Here is a 17,928-nt window from a genome sequence, read left to right on the forward strand (position 1 = left end):
TCCTTATTATCTTTTAAGTGTATTTTTTCTATGTTAGTCAAATAAAATATTTTCTAGTCGTTATATAACCGTGTTTTACAAACATTTCAAGTATGTTAAAAATCTTTTTGAAATGTAAATAAAAACTCCGCTTCTTTAACTTTAATTTTTTAGGTTAAATTCTGTTAAAGTCTTTAAATTAAGCTTTTTTTAATTTCTTTTTTTTTTTAAATAAGTGACGACGACTTCTTTAAAAAATGATTGTTTCCTTAAAGTTGTATTGATTTTAAAAATCGATTATTTATTAACATAACAACACTTATTTTACCAAAGGTGCATATCAAGTTTCCAGTTTAGGATTGTCTTACATAAAATCAAAGAAATCATGCACTGTAACTCACACCTGCTATGACATTAAATCATATCAGAACTACAAACTTAGAGATCGCTTGCATTGGATTAAAAGTTACTCAAATCTACTTTTAAGTTATTTTTAGTTTTTGAGAGTGTTTGATAAAGTTAAAATAACTTAAAGTAAGTTTAAAATGTATTTAAAAAAAGTTAAAAACTAAAAGTAGAACTCCCCTACTTTTTATTTTTCAACTTAAAAATCACTTTAATTTGACCTTTTATTTTATTGACTTAAAAATTACTTTTTTTCATCCAATCTAAACGAGCTCTTAATATAGAGAATGAAAGACAAGGAAATTTGAAAAAAGAAACACACAACAACTTGAAAGAAAAAAACCCAAAGCCAAGAGAAGAAGTAAAGAAGGAAATGACCAAACATCATTAAATCAAGACTAAAGTGGCATATCTAAGACGAAAACAACAAAGACATACAACTAACGATCTTATTGGAACATAAGATTTAATACCAAGGGATAAGTCAACGTAAAGATAAAAATATTTCTTAAATTATTTTAATTATTTTATTTATTTATATATTTCTATTATTATTTTTTTTATATAGAAATGTGAAGACAACCAACGACCACCGCAATAAAAGTTGTACAAAAAGCTATATTAATTGCACATTAAAGTACTGTACTTATCATTACGTGTCAATTGGAGGTTGAATGGTCACTCCAAGTGGCTTTTATAGCACCACATACCGACATAATTCTACAATTAAATATTCTGTCATTTGACACGTATCTTCATTCTACTAGATTCTAGAAATTACCCCTCACTTAATTTCATCACTTCAAGTATGCTCCTTTAATCTCTTTTTCCCTTCATCTTCGGTATAAATCTTGTAATGAGAACTTTTAAATTGTTATTGAATTTTTTTAATAATTTGTGGTTAAAACTAAAGGATAAGATTTTGAGTGGGAATAAAATTGAGACGAAGTAGCAACCTCGAGATTGGATTCGAATTTGACATATATTAGGTGGTTTTACGAATTAATAAGAAAATCAGACTTGAAATATAATTGTGTTTCCATGGTTTGAGATGAAACTGTGTGCTACTGCTTGCTGAGTATTGTGCTGATAAAAGCAAACGTTCATACTGATTCATCATGAGGGAGGAGTTGCTTCAGTTTCTGTGTTTTCATTTATTTATTAATAAAAATTAACCAGATAAAGGTCGATTATTGATGTATAACCTTGGAAATTTTGATTTCGTTTTTAGGTATTAGTCAGATGAAAATATAATTCTCTTTGGTTGTTAAATATTTTGACGTGCAATTTTTATTCAGTGTTTTTCGTTGTAATTCAATAATTTAACTGGTGTTGTGATAATTTGATTGCCAACGACTATAGAATACTTGAATATTTGGTGTTGAGAATCCAAATTCGTTACATACACAAAAAATCAAAGTCTCTTCAACCTTTCTTGATTTTCTACAGCTACTTGTTGATATAGCTTTGAGTTACACCTTCTTTTGGGTAAGAGTTGTAATTATTCTTAACTATTTTTATTATTTTTATTTTATGTTCCCACAAGTTTATGACTGTGCTTTAGTGTCTTTGAAATGTTTCAGGCAAAATGTTATGCATTTGATTAATTACTTTACACTGATTGTTCCTCCATGCATTGAAAAATCACATGATATATTACGTGCTTGCTGTTTTATTTTCTTTGTTTGATTTCAGATAGAAAATGTGAAGTAGTCTGTGACTAAAGAAGATATTTTCAATGATACAAATTATTGGATTCGTTATGAAGCTCCAGATGTCTAGAGGTATGCAAGGTTCTTATATATTCATATATTGATGAAGCGAAAGAAAATGTGTTGGTTGGGAATCATAGGTTGAACATCTTGGTTTTGGATCTACCAGGTTAAAGAAATGTTGGACCATTTTAAAGGTATGCTTGCAAGTGAAACTGTAGCAATGAAGAGTGAGTAGGTCATTGTATAAGTCAAGCCTGAGGTGTGTGATCTCTATATTTGAAATTTTCACCAGTTCATGGTTAGTTTCACTATACCCTGAACTAAAAGAAAAAGGATTTCAACTAGATCATAAGTCTCTTCACACATCCGCTATACCTAAGTTTCTATAATAACATGGAAGTTGTTTGTCTTACTAACTTTTGTGATGACAATGAATTACCTAGGATTGGAAATTCCAACTATGTTCCTTCTGTCAATGAAGAAGTCTTAGGTCAAAAATAAAAAATGGGTGGTTCGTATTAATGCAAAAATCTTGGTAATTATTAATTTTTTTTTGTTGAGTTCATAATTTTCAGGTTAACTTCAACCCTGTCAGTGTCACTTCAATCAAGAAAACACTTGCAGCTATATGCAAAAAGGAGCAACAGGAAGTTAGTCAAAGTGAGTGGAGGTGATATCAGATATGCAATTAATTTTCTGCATTATCTTTATCTTAAACCACATATAATGCCTATTCTATCGTCAAAAGAAAGACTGGATAATGTTAGTTGTTTGAATGATGTGTTCTGTTTGTCATTTGACTGGATAACGTTAGTTGTTTGGATGATGTGTAAATGAAAAAGATGGAACTCCCTCTCTATTTTATGCATTAGGCAAATTTTTGCACAACAAAAGAGAGTGAGCACACTATTGCATCTGGTACATCTGACTAAACTTCATTCGCAAGTTACAGTGAGTTGCAAGTGCTTCCAAAACTTAGTAACACTGTATTTTTGTACGTCTTCTGTAGTACTGATAAATTGCTCCACCTTTGCAAGTAATGCTTCCTCATGAAAGATGCATACCTTAGCATCTATGTGATCTAATCATGCAATATTGGGTTGTTATTTATGATCCACATATCCAACACTGTATGTTCAAAGAGTTTTTCAATTGCTAAATGTGGTTTTATTACTTGTAGACAGGGGCGGAGCTACATTGTTAAATGGGGGTTCGGATGAATCCACTGGCTTTTACGTAGATCCTATATACGTACTAAAAAATCATGTACAAATATATTTAAATATTGTGTGCAAACCCACATCAAACTATGGTGGGTGGCATAGTGGTAAGCGTGGGCAGCTCTGATTCTTTGGATGGGGGTTCAAGCCCCATTGCCAACTATTCATTTTTTTTGGATTTTTTTTGTTTTGGATTAAAAATGTGCTTTGTGCCTATCTTTTACCCTCCTTTAATTCAATTTTTCCTATATAGATTTTTCTAAATTCTTTTTCAAACAAAAACAGAAAATTGATAATTGAAAATAATAAAAAAGTAGTGTCAATACTTCAAAACAACATCTGACTATTAATTTCAAAATAGATAATTGTAAGTAACAAAAATATAGTGTCGTACTCTACAACATCTCACTATTGATTTCTTTTGAGCATTCAATAAAATGTTAAACCCATTTTTTTAATTTTTTTAAAATTTAGGGTTCTAATTTTTACTACCTACTTCATTGCTACTGCTTGTTGTCAAAGTGCAGACTTCTGCCCCAGTAAGTACTATTTACTCTTCTCAGTTCCTCCTCAGCTCCCTTTTCTTTTTTTTTATTTGTCTTTACATTGTATAACAATTTATTCAAAGATCTTATTTTTAATCTTTGATTTTACGACTGTTTCACGTATTAATAATTGTATTATATTAATTAAGTTATTCTTTGCTTCTCGAAACTTCAACTTTCAAGGCAAGAGTGGCTCAAGGGTGAAGCAAGTAAAACCTTCCCTTTAGCTCCCAACAATATTAATGGTGAATTTGATAATTTTAATTTTACTTAAAATAATATTGAGATTATAGAAAAAAATGTTCAAAACATAACAACTTGTCGAGTGCAATTTTTTTAATGATATGCTTATATGTTTGTGGTTATATATATATATATATATATATATATATATATATATATATATTTGTAATTTAATGATTGTTATATTAGACTAATATGTTGTTCTGTTTTAAAATTTAGAACACACAAACATAAAATTCTGGCTCCGCCTCTGTAGACACTGTTCAAATAAAAATGTTAAGCAAATTTCCTAGGATGTAATAATGAACATTGTTTAAGAATGAATTCTATGAGCATTATTGATTATCGTATTCACCTTGTGTAAATTAGTGCCATAGATATGAACTTACACGTTATATGTGAGATATTTTCTATTACAAAGCTACAAATCATCTTTGACCACATTATCCTATGCCTTTTTAGTTAGAGTAACATATGATAGTATCTGTCTAAGTGAATGAAAGTGAATAATTGAGAGCATTGTCTTTGGCAAAACTTCAATACATGCTCATTTTCTTGTAGATAGAGACACATTCCTTCTAAAGGATTTACTTTAGATTTCATATCTAAAATTTGAGATGGTTTAGAGGTGATTTTGAGTTGATCAAAATTGAATAATAGATGTATATTTCATGTATGGTTAAATTATTTTTTAGTTTTTTTGAGTGTATCATAATGTGTGGTCAGTGTATAGCTCATGTATGGGTAAACTAATTATATTATTGTGTATATTTGAAATTAGCCTAAAAAATATTTCAGAATAATAGTGTTGGGCCCGTGCTTAGCATGGGCACTGCCTATCTAGTTATAATAGAAATGTGAAGCCTTGGATGACCAAGGGCGGCAGTTTTGTCAATTTAATAAAATTCCAAGAAAAATCTGAAGGATGAGTGTTAGAAAATGAGTTTTTTTGTAGATAATTTTTTCTTTAATGGTTCCTTTTTTAGATTAAATATTGTTTTTATTTAAATAACTTGTTAGAATAATAACTAATTTCTACTATAAGTATATTGAGGCAATATGATGCATATAGATTAAAGGGATAAGGGTCTGAAAAATATTCCAACTTTGATCGGATTTGTTGTTGCGATACTAAACTTTCATGAGGATCTATTTCCTCCCTAGACTATTTAATACCGTATTTTTTACTCCCTGAATTATTTAATAGTGTATTTTAAAGGTATATGTGTGTCCACGTGGACACATTACTATTTATAATTTTGCATTATTTTTTATGTCCACGTGGGCAAATATATATGTTTAAAATACGGTATTAAATAGACTAGGGAGATAATAGGTCCTCATGAAAGTTTAGTATCACAACAGCAAATTCGACCAAAGTTAGGATATTTTTCAAGCCCTTATCCCTATATTAAAAGAAGAGCTTGAATAATGATCAAATATAACTTTTTAATATATTTCCATCATATAAGCTAAATGGAGATGACAATTGCCAGAAGAAAAAAATGATAACATTTATATGAAAGAAACATCGTCTTGCCTAGTCACTCTTCCAGAAGACTACATCCCTTCTAGTTCTTCCTTTGGATGATTTTCTTCTTTCTTCAAATAATCCTGAAATTACACAACCAAGAATAAAAGGTAAATCAAGTTAATAATAATATCAATTCAAAAAATTCTTAATAAATACATAAAAAAAAAAGAGGTGCCTCTATATTAAGAATATATAAAAATTACGTTTAATTGGGACCGATCTAAGACTTCATAAACTTTACATTTTAAATCCGCCTTTGAAACCTAAACACAACCAGTGGCGGAACCACATTTACTTAAAGGGACCGACATCCGTTCGTCAGAAAATTATGTTGTATAGGTAGATATAGTTATTTTTTTATGTATATATATCACAGATTGACACTCATTAATATTTTGACACCCCTTAGTCGAACACAACCAGTGGCGAATCTACAGGTAAAAAATAGGGCACCGGAACCCGTGGTCTCTTCGTAAAACTAGATATTTTATGTATATATTTTCTAAGATTTGTATATTATTATATTCTTGCACCCGTGCTATAAGAAGTCTATCTGGTCCACATGGTTAAATGTTGAGCTTTTTACCTTGAGGATGAAGAATCAATTCTCACTTAATATATTTTTCTTGATGCATCCATGTTCGGATCAATTCCCACTTAATACATTTTTCTGGATGCACCCATGTTTGAAAAATTCTAGATTCGCCTCTGAACACAACAATTAAAGGGTGAAAAAAATGCTTACTTAGCTTGGAGCAATCAAGATTGGGACCAATTGGTACAAAGCTACTGAAATTGCAAAGCTGAGGAAGTTGTCTAGCTTTTGAATAGTCTACTGGGATAGAATCCAATGCAGCTTTAAAGCACCTACAAACCACTTTGTGGTTTAATTCTGAGTCAAAAGCTATTCTAGACAATATTTGCATTCCATCACAACAAATTTGAGGAGGTATTTCAACTTGACCTACCATAAAACTTGTACAAGGAATTATTTTTGGTGTAACATCAGTACCACAATGAATAATTCCATTTGTTTGGCCTAAAATTAGAGCTAGAGCAAACAAAGTTAAAAAAAAACTGAAAACATTTTTTCTAAATTATTGGTGATGTAATGAGGAAGATGTATGAATGAGCTTATTTGTAGTGGTTTAGAAGAGTTGAGTATTTAATTATTTTGAATTTAACATTAATATGAATCTATCTCTTAAGTTGGTTTGTTTGACGTGAGAGGAGGTAGTAATTAAAGTAAGCTTTAGTGATTTTAATAATTAGATTCTTTATTTAATTTTGGGTGAATTTGATATCACCCTCTAAAATGTGACTTATTTGTGTTGGACCCCAAATGATCTTTTTTTGAGTAATTAAACTAAAATTGTAATTCAAGAAACTTCTCCCTTTAAGATAAGTAAGAAAAACATCTCTCGTTGTTTATACAAACTTAGATGATCAAGCCTTAGCTTGGAATCAATTTTATTTAAAATCATGTAAAAGGTTGGAAAAAGGATAAAACTCATTAACTCTCTCTCTCTCTCTCTCTATATATATATATATATATATATTTATATCACTTATTGCACTCCTTGAGTACTTCTACTCGATTTTACTTCTTTATATTTAGACATCCCTTAGTCGAAATTTTGGCTCCGCCACTTTATACAACAATGAAAGGGTAAAAAAGATGCTTACTTGGTGCAATCAAGATTGGGATCAATTGGTACAAAGCTAGTGAAGTTGCAAATCTGAGGAAGTTGTTTAGCTTTTGAATAATCTACTGGGATAGTTTGCAATGCAGCTTTAAAGCACCTACAAACCACTTTGTGGTTTAATTCTGAGGCAAAGCCAATTTAGACAAATTTTGCAATCCAACACAACAAACATGACTAGGTACATCAACTTAACCTACCATAAAACTTCCACAAAGAACTAATTTTGGAATAACATCAGTACCACAATGAATAATTGCATTTGTTTGGTCTAAAATTAGAGTCAGAGCAAACAAAGTTAAAAAGAACTTTTAAATTTTTCTCTAAATTCTTGGTGATGTAATTTGATCTTTCATATCAAAGTTTTAATGAGAAAGATGTATAAAAAAAATGCATCTTTATTCTGGTTTAGAAAAGTTGAGTATTCAATTATTTTGAATTTAACATTAATATGAATCCATCTCTTTAACTTGGTTTGTTTGACATGAGAGGAGGTAGTAATTAAAGTACTCTTTAGTGAATTCAATAATTAGATTTTTTCTTTAATTTGCATCTCTTCTTCACATGTCCGAACCATCTCAATCTCACTTTCCTTATCTTGTCTACCACAGAGGTCACTCTAACCTTATCCCAAATATTCTCATTCTTAATTTTATCGCTCCTTGTATGTCCATACATCCACCTCAACATCCTTATTTCTGCGATAAACATCTTTTGAACATAGAAATTCTTGATTGGTCAGCACTCTGCTCTATAAGCATGACTTCTAAAGTAATTTAAAAAAAGTATATTTCAAATTGTTTGCAATAGGTGATTAATGTGGTACAAACTTTAATGAAATATTTCATTTTTGTTCATGTTGTTGATTCCCTAAAATGTCTAATATCCTTAAATTAATTATATATGCTTATCTATCTTGAGTAGTGTACGTGTTAGTGTAGCCCCAGCGATCACGAGTCTTCAGTCATAGTATTCATTACTTATCTAATTTAACTGCTTTTTATTTTTGAGTTAATGGTCAAAAACACATCGAAACTATCCTACTTTATTGAGTTTCATACCTGAACTATTGAGAGTATAAGTTTCCAACCTGAACTATCGTCCAATGGTTAGTGAAACACACCTAGACATTGACTAGATCAAATGTTTATCTAAAAATGCCTCTACGCATGTTTGTCCATAAAATCTACGTTCAACTGACATATATAACGACTCTATTTGCTTAATACATTAATATTTTATATAATTTTAATTGACTTATACCAAATATATACCACAATTCTTTCTTGTTGATGAGAACAAATTTGAGTTAAAATTAGCAATACATTATATTCAATTATTTTGAATTTAACATTAATATGAATCCATCTCTTAACTTGGTCTGTTTGACATGAGAGGAGGTAGTAATTAAAGTACTCTTTAGTGAATTTAATAATTAGATTATTTATTTAATTTGCATCTCTTCTTCACATGTTCAAATCATCTCAATCTCACTTCCCTTATCTTGTCTACTAGAGAGGTCACTCTCACCTTATCCCGGATATCCCCATTCTTAATTTTATCGTTTCTTGTATGTCCATACATCCACCTCAACATCCTCATTTCCGCAATATACATCTTTTGAACATAGGAATTCTTGATTGGTCAGCACTCGGCCCTATGATATGAGCATGATTTCTAAAGTACTTTAAAAAAGTATATTTCAAATTGTTTGCAATAGGTGATTGATGTGGTACAAACTTTAATGAAATATTTCATTTTTGTTCATGTTGTTGATTCCCTAAAATGTCTAATATCCTTAAATTAATTATATATGCTTATCTGTCTTGAGTAGTGTATCCCCAACGATCATGAGTCTTTCAGTCATTGTATTCATTACTTATCTAATTTAATTGCTTTTTATTTTTGAGTTGATGGTCAAAAATACATTGAAACTATCCTATTTTATTGAGTTTTATATATGAGCTATTGAGAGTGTTAGTTTCCAACCTGAACTATCATTCAATGGTTAGTGAAACACACCTAGATGTTGACTAGATCAAATGTTTATCTAGAAATGCTTCTACGCGTGTTTATCCATAAAATCTACGTTCAACTGAGATATATATAACGGCTCTATTTGCTTAATACATTAATTTTTTATGTAGTTTTAATTGACTTATAATACCAAACATATACTACAATTCTTTCTTGTTGATGAGAACAAATTTGAGTTAAAATAAGCAATACATTATATTCAATTTATTCATCATAATATTTTATTGGAAACAAAACAAGAAAAAGTGTTTCATATTGTACAACCAACAAGAGAATCTCTTATAGAACACAACTCTCTAACAACCTCCTTCATGTTTTTTCTTTTACTTGAATCATACATTGAACAATCAATACCAACTCCAAATAAGGAAATCAAACCCTCTACCATTTTTTGCCTTCTCATGAACCTTGGAATTTGAGACCTCTCTCTGCTTATCTCTTCCTCTTCAAAATTAAGAACTGGATCTACTATCTCAAGTGCTCCATCAGGCATGGCATTCCTAACAAAATCATGAAGGCTTAAATCGCCGCCAAACATGTCATCTGTTGGTCTTTTCCCAGTTAACATTTCAAGCAAGACGATACCAAAACTATACACATCACCTTGCGTTGATGCCTCGCTTCCCATACCATACTCTGCAATGAAAATATAGCGGCAATTGAGTTAATGTCATTGCATTCAGAGTCACTAAAGTCTTTAGAGACATTTATATAGAATGAAATTTACCTGGAGCTATGTAGCCAATAGATCCTTTAAAAGTTGAAGAGCTTGTCTGAATTCTACAAGTGGTTTCATCAGTAAGATGTAGGAATCTTGCCAATCCAAAATCACCAACATGGGCAACCAATTCATTGTCAAGGAGAATATTGCTTGGTTTGAGATCACAATGAACTATTGATATTTGACAATCATTATGAAGATAATGAATTGCACTAGCAACATCAATAGCAATATTCATCCTTTGTAGAAATCCTAACCTTCTTGGCTGAACATTTGGTCTTGAATTATCTGGATACAACCAGTCCTCCAAACTTCCGTTGGCCATAAACTCGTAAACCAATGCCTTGAATTCGTTGCCATGATAATCAACACCAGAACATGCAGTAAGTAGCTTAACTAAATTCCGATGTCTAACATTTCTCAAGGCCTCACATTCTGCTATGAAACTTTTGATAGCTCCATATTGTAAAAGATTCAATACTTTTATAGCAACGTGCTTACCATCCGTTTCTAAAATTCCCTTATAAACATATCCATAACTCCCAACACCAATCAAGTTGCTCGTAGAAAACCCGTTGGTAACTTTGAGAATACTTTGATAGGACATAGCTATGAGTTGGTTTAGATTGTTATCTAATGAAGGAAATGTTCTTTTGGACCTTTCGAATCGATAGAAGAAAAAAGCACAAACCATAACAACTAGCCCCAAAATTCCTAATATTACTAAAATAACAAGCTTAAAGTTCATTTTCTTTGAATGACTGAAGTTGCAATTGGGAAGTTTCAAGCCAGGTACACCACCACAGATTCTAGGATTTCCAACGAAAGAATCTACACTCGCGTTCTCAAAGATGCCTCGTTGTGGAAGGGCACCTTCAAAATCATTAAACGATAAGTTTAAGAAATGTAAGGCAAATCCTTCCAAGTACTTTGGAACCATACCTGATAGCTTATTCCGCGAAAGATCTAAAACTTGAAGACTCTTTAGTGAACTGAAAGTGGAAGGAATAATCCCGTGGAATAAATTCCTTTTCATTGTTAAGTTAACAATTGTCACACAACTCCCAAGTGTACTAGGAATTTCACCATTGAGATTATTCAAAGAGACATCTAATGATAAGAGATTTTTCAGGCTTTCGATTTCTTTGGGAAGTGCGCCAGTCAAGTTGTTACTAGAAAGGTTTAGAACAACTAAGGAAGATATGAGACAAATTTCTTTAGGTATCGAACCGATTAAATTGTTTTGGTTCAGGTTAAGGTACAACAAACTTTGACATTTTGCAACACTTGAAGGTATTCTACCTCTAAGATTGTTATGATCAAGATTTAACTCTGTTAAAAGGCTCAGATTTGCAATGGAAAAGGGTATACTACCCGAAATTCTGTTTTGGGACAGGTGTAAATATCGTAGCTTATAAAGCTTCCCAATAGTCGAAGGGATGATACCTGTGAGTTGGTTTCCGCTCAGCCTAAGCTCTTCCAAGTTGACGAATTTCCCAATGTCTATCGGGATATGTCCTGAAAACTGATTGCTTGACAAGTCTACAAACGCCAGATTACTTGAAAGGTTGCTGAAAAACTCATGAAATGTCCCTCCAAACGCGTTGTTTTGCATATACAGACGGTTGAGGTTAGTTGCATTTGTCAAGGAGGACATGAGGGTCAAGTCATTATCAAATTGGTTATTTTCCATGCTTAAAATATACAAATTATGCAACTTATCGAACCTAGGAACACGTCCTCCTAAGTCATTTTTTCCAACATAAAGGTACGCGAGTCCTGTGAGGTTGAAAAGTGAATTAAGGAAGCGATCCACTGAATTGATTCTCACTAATGCTGAGACACTCCAGGTTAGGAAGGTTGATCCCTAAATCCGGAGGCAGAGTACCTTCGAGTTGGTTAAATGACACATCAATGACTTTCAAGGAGGTAAGATTGTACAATGAGCTCGGAATTCTACCAGATAACCAATTAAAGTCCGCGTCAAATATTTCCAAACTCTTCAGTTTCCCAAACTCATCGGGGATTTTACCCTCGAGATCATTATCCAAAAGGTACATTTCCAATAGACTTGAAAAGTTACCATAAGATTTTGGGATTTCACCAATGAGCTTGTTGTAACCGAAATCAAAATATTTGAGTTTGGTAAGTAAACCAAGCTCCCTTGGAAGAACACCTACAAGATTGTTCTTGTACGCCCATAACTCAACGAGGTTACTACAAAACGATAGATTGACAGGAATTTCACCATAAAATGAATTGTTTTGCAAATATAGATGGCGTAAGCTTGTCAAACGGCCTAATTCAGGAGGGATATTGCCAGAAATGGTATTGTTTCCGATGTCTAGTCGTATGAGGAAGCTCAAATTTCCAACAAAGGGTGATAACACACCGGCTAGCTTATGGTCAAGAAGGTTTAGTTCAATGACTCGTTGATTTCGCGTTCCACATACAACGCCATGCCATTGACATAAAGGAACAGACTCATTCCATGTAATCAATGATTCAAAGGGATCAAGTATTTCATTCTTGATAGCAAAGAGTGCTTCAATATCTGTCATATTATCTGATTTTGAGGGAGTACTAAATGTGAAGAGAAATAAGAGAAGGAAGATTTTGTCAAGATTATAATAGGCCATGGTTTTCAAAAAATTCTAAAAAGCTTCTTAACTTGCTCTATTTTTATTTTACTATATACAACCTCAACTATGGACACATATATATAGGTAACAAGCTGATTAGGTCCAGTCAAGTATAATTAGGTCCGGTCAAGAAAAAAAAATTAAGAAAGTATTAGTTTATCTTGAAAATATTAGTTTGGGTACACTTAATTGCTTTATTTGATAGTTTTAAAAAATAAAAATAGTTGACAACTTTATTGTTTTTATTATTAAGATGAGTATATAATTTAAATGGATCTCAACTATAAATTAGCATATAGTACTGTAACATCCGACAATTTAAAAATGAATATGAAGAAGCTTGAAATTTGGAAATAGTCATTTTTGGAAAAATTTAAAATCTGGAAAATTTGGCTAAGTGTGGAAATCAGTGAGTTTTTGGCCAACTTTGAGCAGTCATAACTCCTAGATCAGGATGATTTAGGAGTAGTTCCAGTTATGGTTTCGAAGCTTGTGGAACGATCTTTCCAACGCCACTGAGTTTGCTCGATTCCGAGTTCGTATGAGCGAGTTATGATCTTTGAAAGTTGGGCAGTTGGCAGGGATTCCGTTCCGGAAATTTAAGGGCATTTTGGTCTTTTCACAAATAATTTCTTTTGAGCTTATATTGTTGTATTAGGCTGATATTTGGATCATTTTGTCCCATTTTGAAAGAGAAAGAGTTAGGGTTCAAGAGAAGAAGAAGAGAAGAAGGAGAAGAAGAAGAGAAGAAAGAGGAGATCAACAAGATTTGTCAAGATCATTGTGGATTTTCGTCGGGGGTGATCCCTATCAAGGTATGTGAGTCTTTAGTGTGGGTTTATCCTTTCCCCCCACATACCAAGCTCGTTTTTATGATTTGAGAAGAGATTGGATTTGTTGTTGAAGTTGTTGAAGTTGTTAGTTGTTGTTGATGTTGTTAGTTGTGTTGTTGAAGTTATTGTTGGTTGTGGGACAGGATTGGGCTGTGTATTTGAGTTGTGACCTATTGTATATTGAGGGATTTTATGATCCTTAGTGTTGGTTGGTTCATACCCCCACACACCAACTCGTTTTTAATTCCAAGAGAAGATTTATTGGTTGTTGAAGTTGTAGTGGTGTTGTGTTGAAGTTCTTGCTGATTTAGTACAGATTTCTGGCTGTGATTTTTGAGTTGAATCTATTGTATAATAAGGGTCTTTATGATTCTAAGTGTTGCTGCTGAAACCTTGAGGTTGAGAGGGTTTAGAATTGGAAAGAAACAAGGGGAAAAAGTCGGATTTTTGGGGAAAAAGGGGCTGGGCTGTTGCACCTCTCCTAGTGCCAAGGACATCAATCCTTCCCTTTCATTCACCATTTCTTTTTTTATACATGTTCCTAGGTATTATACCTATGTTTCCTAGTTGTTTCCAACACTCCAAGGTACTTCCAAAAGTCAAGTAAAACTACAAGTCAAGTGAAGTTAGTTTCCAAGTCAAGTGAAGTTAGTTTCCAATTCAAGTGAAGTTAGTTTCCAAGTCAAGTGAAGTCAAGCTTAGAAGTAAGTAAGTCAAAGCAAGTCTTTAAGGTTTTCCAAGAGTCTTCATTGAACGTTTTAACTTCATTCTAAGGCTCAAGTTCCAAGTTAAGTATTGAGTTTCAAGTCAAGTCAAAAGTTAAGAGTTTCATGTTAAGTTAAGAGTTTCACATCAAGCCAAGAGTTCAAGTAAAGTAAAGAGTTTAAAGTTGAGTTCTTTTCTCAAAGTTATTAGGGAACTATGTATTCCCAAAGAAGTTTTAAAGAAATGTTTTTACATTTAAACAAGGTTGGAAACTGAGATTTCCAAAAAGCCTTCGGGCTAGTTTTTGAGTAATTATCTCATATCAGCAGGAAGAAATATGTTTTAAAAACATAAGAGCCAGTACATTTTTGGGAGTAGTATCGAGCACCGAATTGGGGGAGCGTTCAAAGAACCCACAGCCCCCATAGAACCATGTTAGCCACCATGGGTAGAAAAGGATCATACTTTTTAGATGAATCCTTTTCAGATTAGACTAGTGGATCCATTAGGCAGTTCAGGTCTTATACCTTTGGCCGGGTATAAGATGCTCTGGCAGCGTGAGGTCGATCGCTGTATCATCACTATAGCTCTTATGTGATGGTTGTCGGTTAGAGAAACTCCCACAGCAGTTATTGTATTTTTCATACACAGAGATTATTGTATTTTTTATATACATCAGTTCATTGTATTTTTATACACATTTCAGGCTTATTGTATCCTTGTATACACACAGAGTTCATAGCATGTTTTAAGCAATCTTTCTTTATATCGCACTTGTTTTAAATTGCCTTATATTGAAAGAAGTCAGTCAGGTTGAGTTAAGTTGAGCCAGGTAAGCTATTCAGTTTCTTCCAGTTTTCCTTCTAGCCTTTGTTGCTTAGTTTTCCAGCTTGCATACTCGTACATTCCATGTACTGATGCCAGTTGGCCTGCATCGTTTGATGATGCAGATTCAGGTACCCCGGATCAGCATCCTGCACGTCGTTGATCCAGCTGAGCACTCCAGAGTCAGTGGTGAGCCTCTTTGCATTCCGGAGGACTCAATTATTTTGTGTTCTTAGTTTTTGTTTTATTAGGATGTTGCGGGGTCTGTCCCAACATCCATCTCAGTATTTTAGAGGCTTCATAGACAGACAGTCAGTCAGTTAGTTTTGAGTCTCTCATCTATATATATATGTAAATATTCTATTTTGAGATTCGAGTTGCCTTTATGGCCATATTTTATAAGTTAAGTTGTTTTGTAATATTGCATTGCATTGAGTTATTCTGTTGAGGTTTCCGCTGAGTTAAGAAAGCCAGGCCAAGGGTTCGCTTGGGGCTAGAAATGGTCTCCGGGTGCCGGTCCCGCCCAGGGTGTAGGCTCGGGGCGTGACAAGTACACATGGCATGAATCTATAAGGCAATTGAATATTACTTGATCTAATTATACTTGACCGGATCTTTATCCCAATTAGTAATAATTAGTTTGGCAGTTAGCTAGTTTGTTAATGGTGATTAGCTATTTTTTGTGTTTATATATATAGCTAAATATTCTTCTTGTACACACTCTCTGATGAATAGAAAAATACAATTCCAAGATAATTTTCCAAAGTTGAATTGGAAGTAGGAAATATCTGATGAATAAGAAAATGCAAGCACTGTTACTTTCAATTTTCAAATCACATGTTAGGACTTTTGTTGCCGGTTGTTTGGTACGAAGAAAAATATTTTTCATTTTTTTCTTGTTTAGTTGACTTAAATAACAAGAAATAGTTCAACTTCTAAAACTGATTTTTTTTACCTCATCCAATCCCTGACTACCCCTACCCCCTCCACAAAAAAAAAGTTTGGTTTTAAAAAAAAAAATTAAAATTTTCATTTTCTTTTATCCACACCTACCCCAACCCCTTACCAGCCCCCACCCCAAAAAATATAATTTAAAAGTTTGTTTTTAAAAATATTTTCAATTTAATTTTTTATTTTTCTACCCCCACCCTCTTACCCTCCCCCCCTCCCAAAAAAAAATTAAAAGTTTATTTTTGAAAAATAATTTTAAATATTAAAAATTTTATTTTTCACCCCATCCTACCTCGACCCCCATCCAATATATATATATATAAATTTAAAAAATTGTTATTGAATTTTTTTTCATTTTTCATTTTTTTACCCCATACCCCCACCCTCCCAAAAAAATTGTTTTTGAAAATTTTTATTTTTACCCCATCCTACCCCTCCCCCTCCCCCCTCCAAAAAATAAAAATAAAGTTTGTTTTTAAAAGAAAATTTCAATTTTTTTAAAAAAAATTAAAGAATTAGTTCGTGTGTTGGAGTCATGTCCTAGATCAATTATCGAGGTCAGAAATTATTTTCCTAAAGAATATTTTCTATTCTCTAGTAAAAAATAAAAGATATTTTCTGAAAAAATGTATCTCATTCACAAACCAAACCCTAAAAACTATTTTTAGAAAAATATTTTCTACTCACCAACCAAACATGAGAAAATAAGTCAAAAATCTACTTGTTTTCCCGAAAAACATTTTCCAGGAAATTATTTTCCATGAAAAACATTTTCCATGGAATTTTCATATTCAATGAAAAAAACATTTTCTTTCACACCAATTTTCCATGGAAATATTTTCCAATTTGAAATATTTTTCCATGAAGTTTTTGGGGTATTTATAAAAGGGAGAAGGGTCAAAAATGCCCTTAAACTATATGAAAGGAACAAAAACGCCCTCCATTTATAGTTTGGTCCAAAAATGCCCTTGCCGTCAATACTTTGATCTAAAAATGCTCTTATTGTTATTTAATGGGTCAAAAATGCTCATTTTCCAAATAAATATATTATTATTTTAAAATAAAATATAACTCATTTCCGAACAACACTTCGGGAATTTTGACAAGAGATCTTGTATTCACACTATGTTTTTATTCAAGATTAGAAATCTTGTATTCACATTATTTTTTAATAGTAAACATAATATTATAATATGTACACAAAAGAAATTCTCTTTTCCAGTCATGACTAATATTTTGTTGTTAATTTCTTCGTTACTACGTCCTACACATAAATCATTTTTGGAAAAAGTCTATTTTCACCATTGCGATCGTTATAACAATTTTCCAATTAAAACATACATAATTAGTTGAATCCCTATCGAGTAGCATTGGAGAGCTGACTTTTTTCAACTGATCACTCAATTAATAGTTATTACTCAGAAAATTATCTTTCTTCTTGATTTTAATTATCTTCAACAAAAAAAAAAATATCTAAAATAATAACTATTAGTTAAATGATCGAGAAATCAATCGAGAGAATTACAAGAGCTATCAAACCAATTGAGATTTGACACCACAGTAGGTTGTAGACTATAGACATTGGTTGTCTAAAAAAATTATTTTATTTTTTAAAATACACTAAAATATAAAGATCATAATATTAATAACAGAAAATATTATAAAAGACACTAAAAGTTTGCTTTTCTATAAAACTTGTAAGTATTTTTACAAGCTAAAGTTGATTTGAAATGGATTTACACTTAACTTTTCATTTCAAATGTTGACATACATGACAGAATTATTAATTTATTTTGATTTTATTATTTATATGAAATTCTTCATGTATGATTTTGGATGTGAAACCATTTTATTATTTGATTTGAAAACA

The 17,928-nt window shown here is 31.9% G+C and overlaps 1 protein-coding gene across 1 annotated transcript; it reads right to left on the bottom strand.

The window, feature by feature from the left end:
• Window positions 1–9,631: 9,631 nt before the first annotated feature.
• On the bottom strand, window positions 9,632–11,795 carry LOC125839014 (probable LRR receptor-like serine/threonine-protein kinase At3g47570). The gene is made up of 2 exons (XM_049518011.1): window positions 10,109–11,795; window positions 9,632–10,017 (listed from the first exon to the last, which is right to left on the bottom strand). Exons 1-2 carry the CDS (start codon window positions 11,793–11,795, stop codon window positions 9,632–9,634), a joined length of 2,073 nt encoding a protein of 690 aa, XP_049373968.1.
• Between the last annotated feature and the right edge of the window lie 6,133 nt (window positions 11,796–17,928).

This window comes from Solanum verrucosum, unplaced genomic scaffold (genome assembly GCF_900185275.1).
Source record: "Solanum verrucosum unplaced genomic scaffold, falcon-dt-bn FXZP01000163.1, whole genome shotgun sequence".
Classification (NCBI taxonomy): Eukaryota; Viridiplantae; Streptophyta; class Magnoliopsida; order Solanales; family Solanaceae; genus Solanum; species Solanum verrucosum.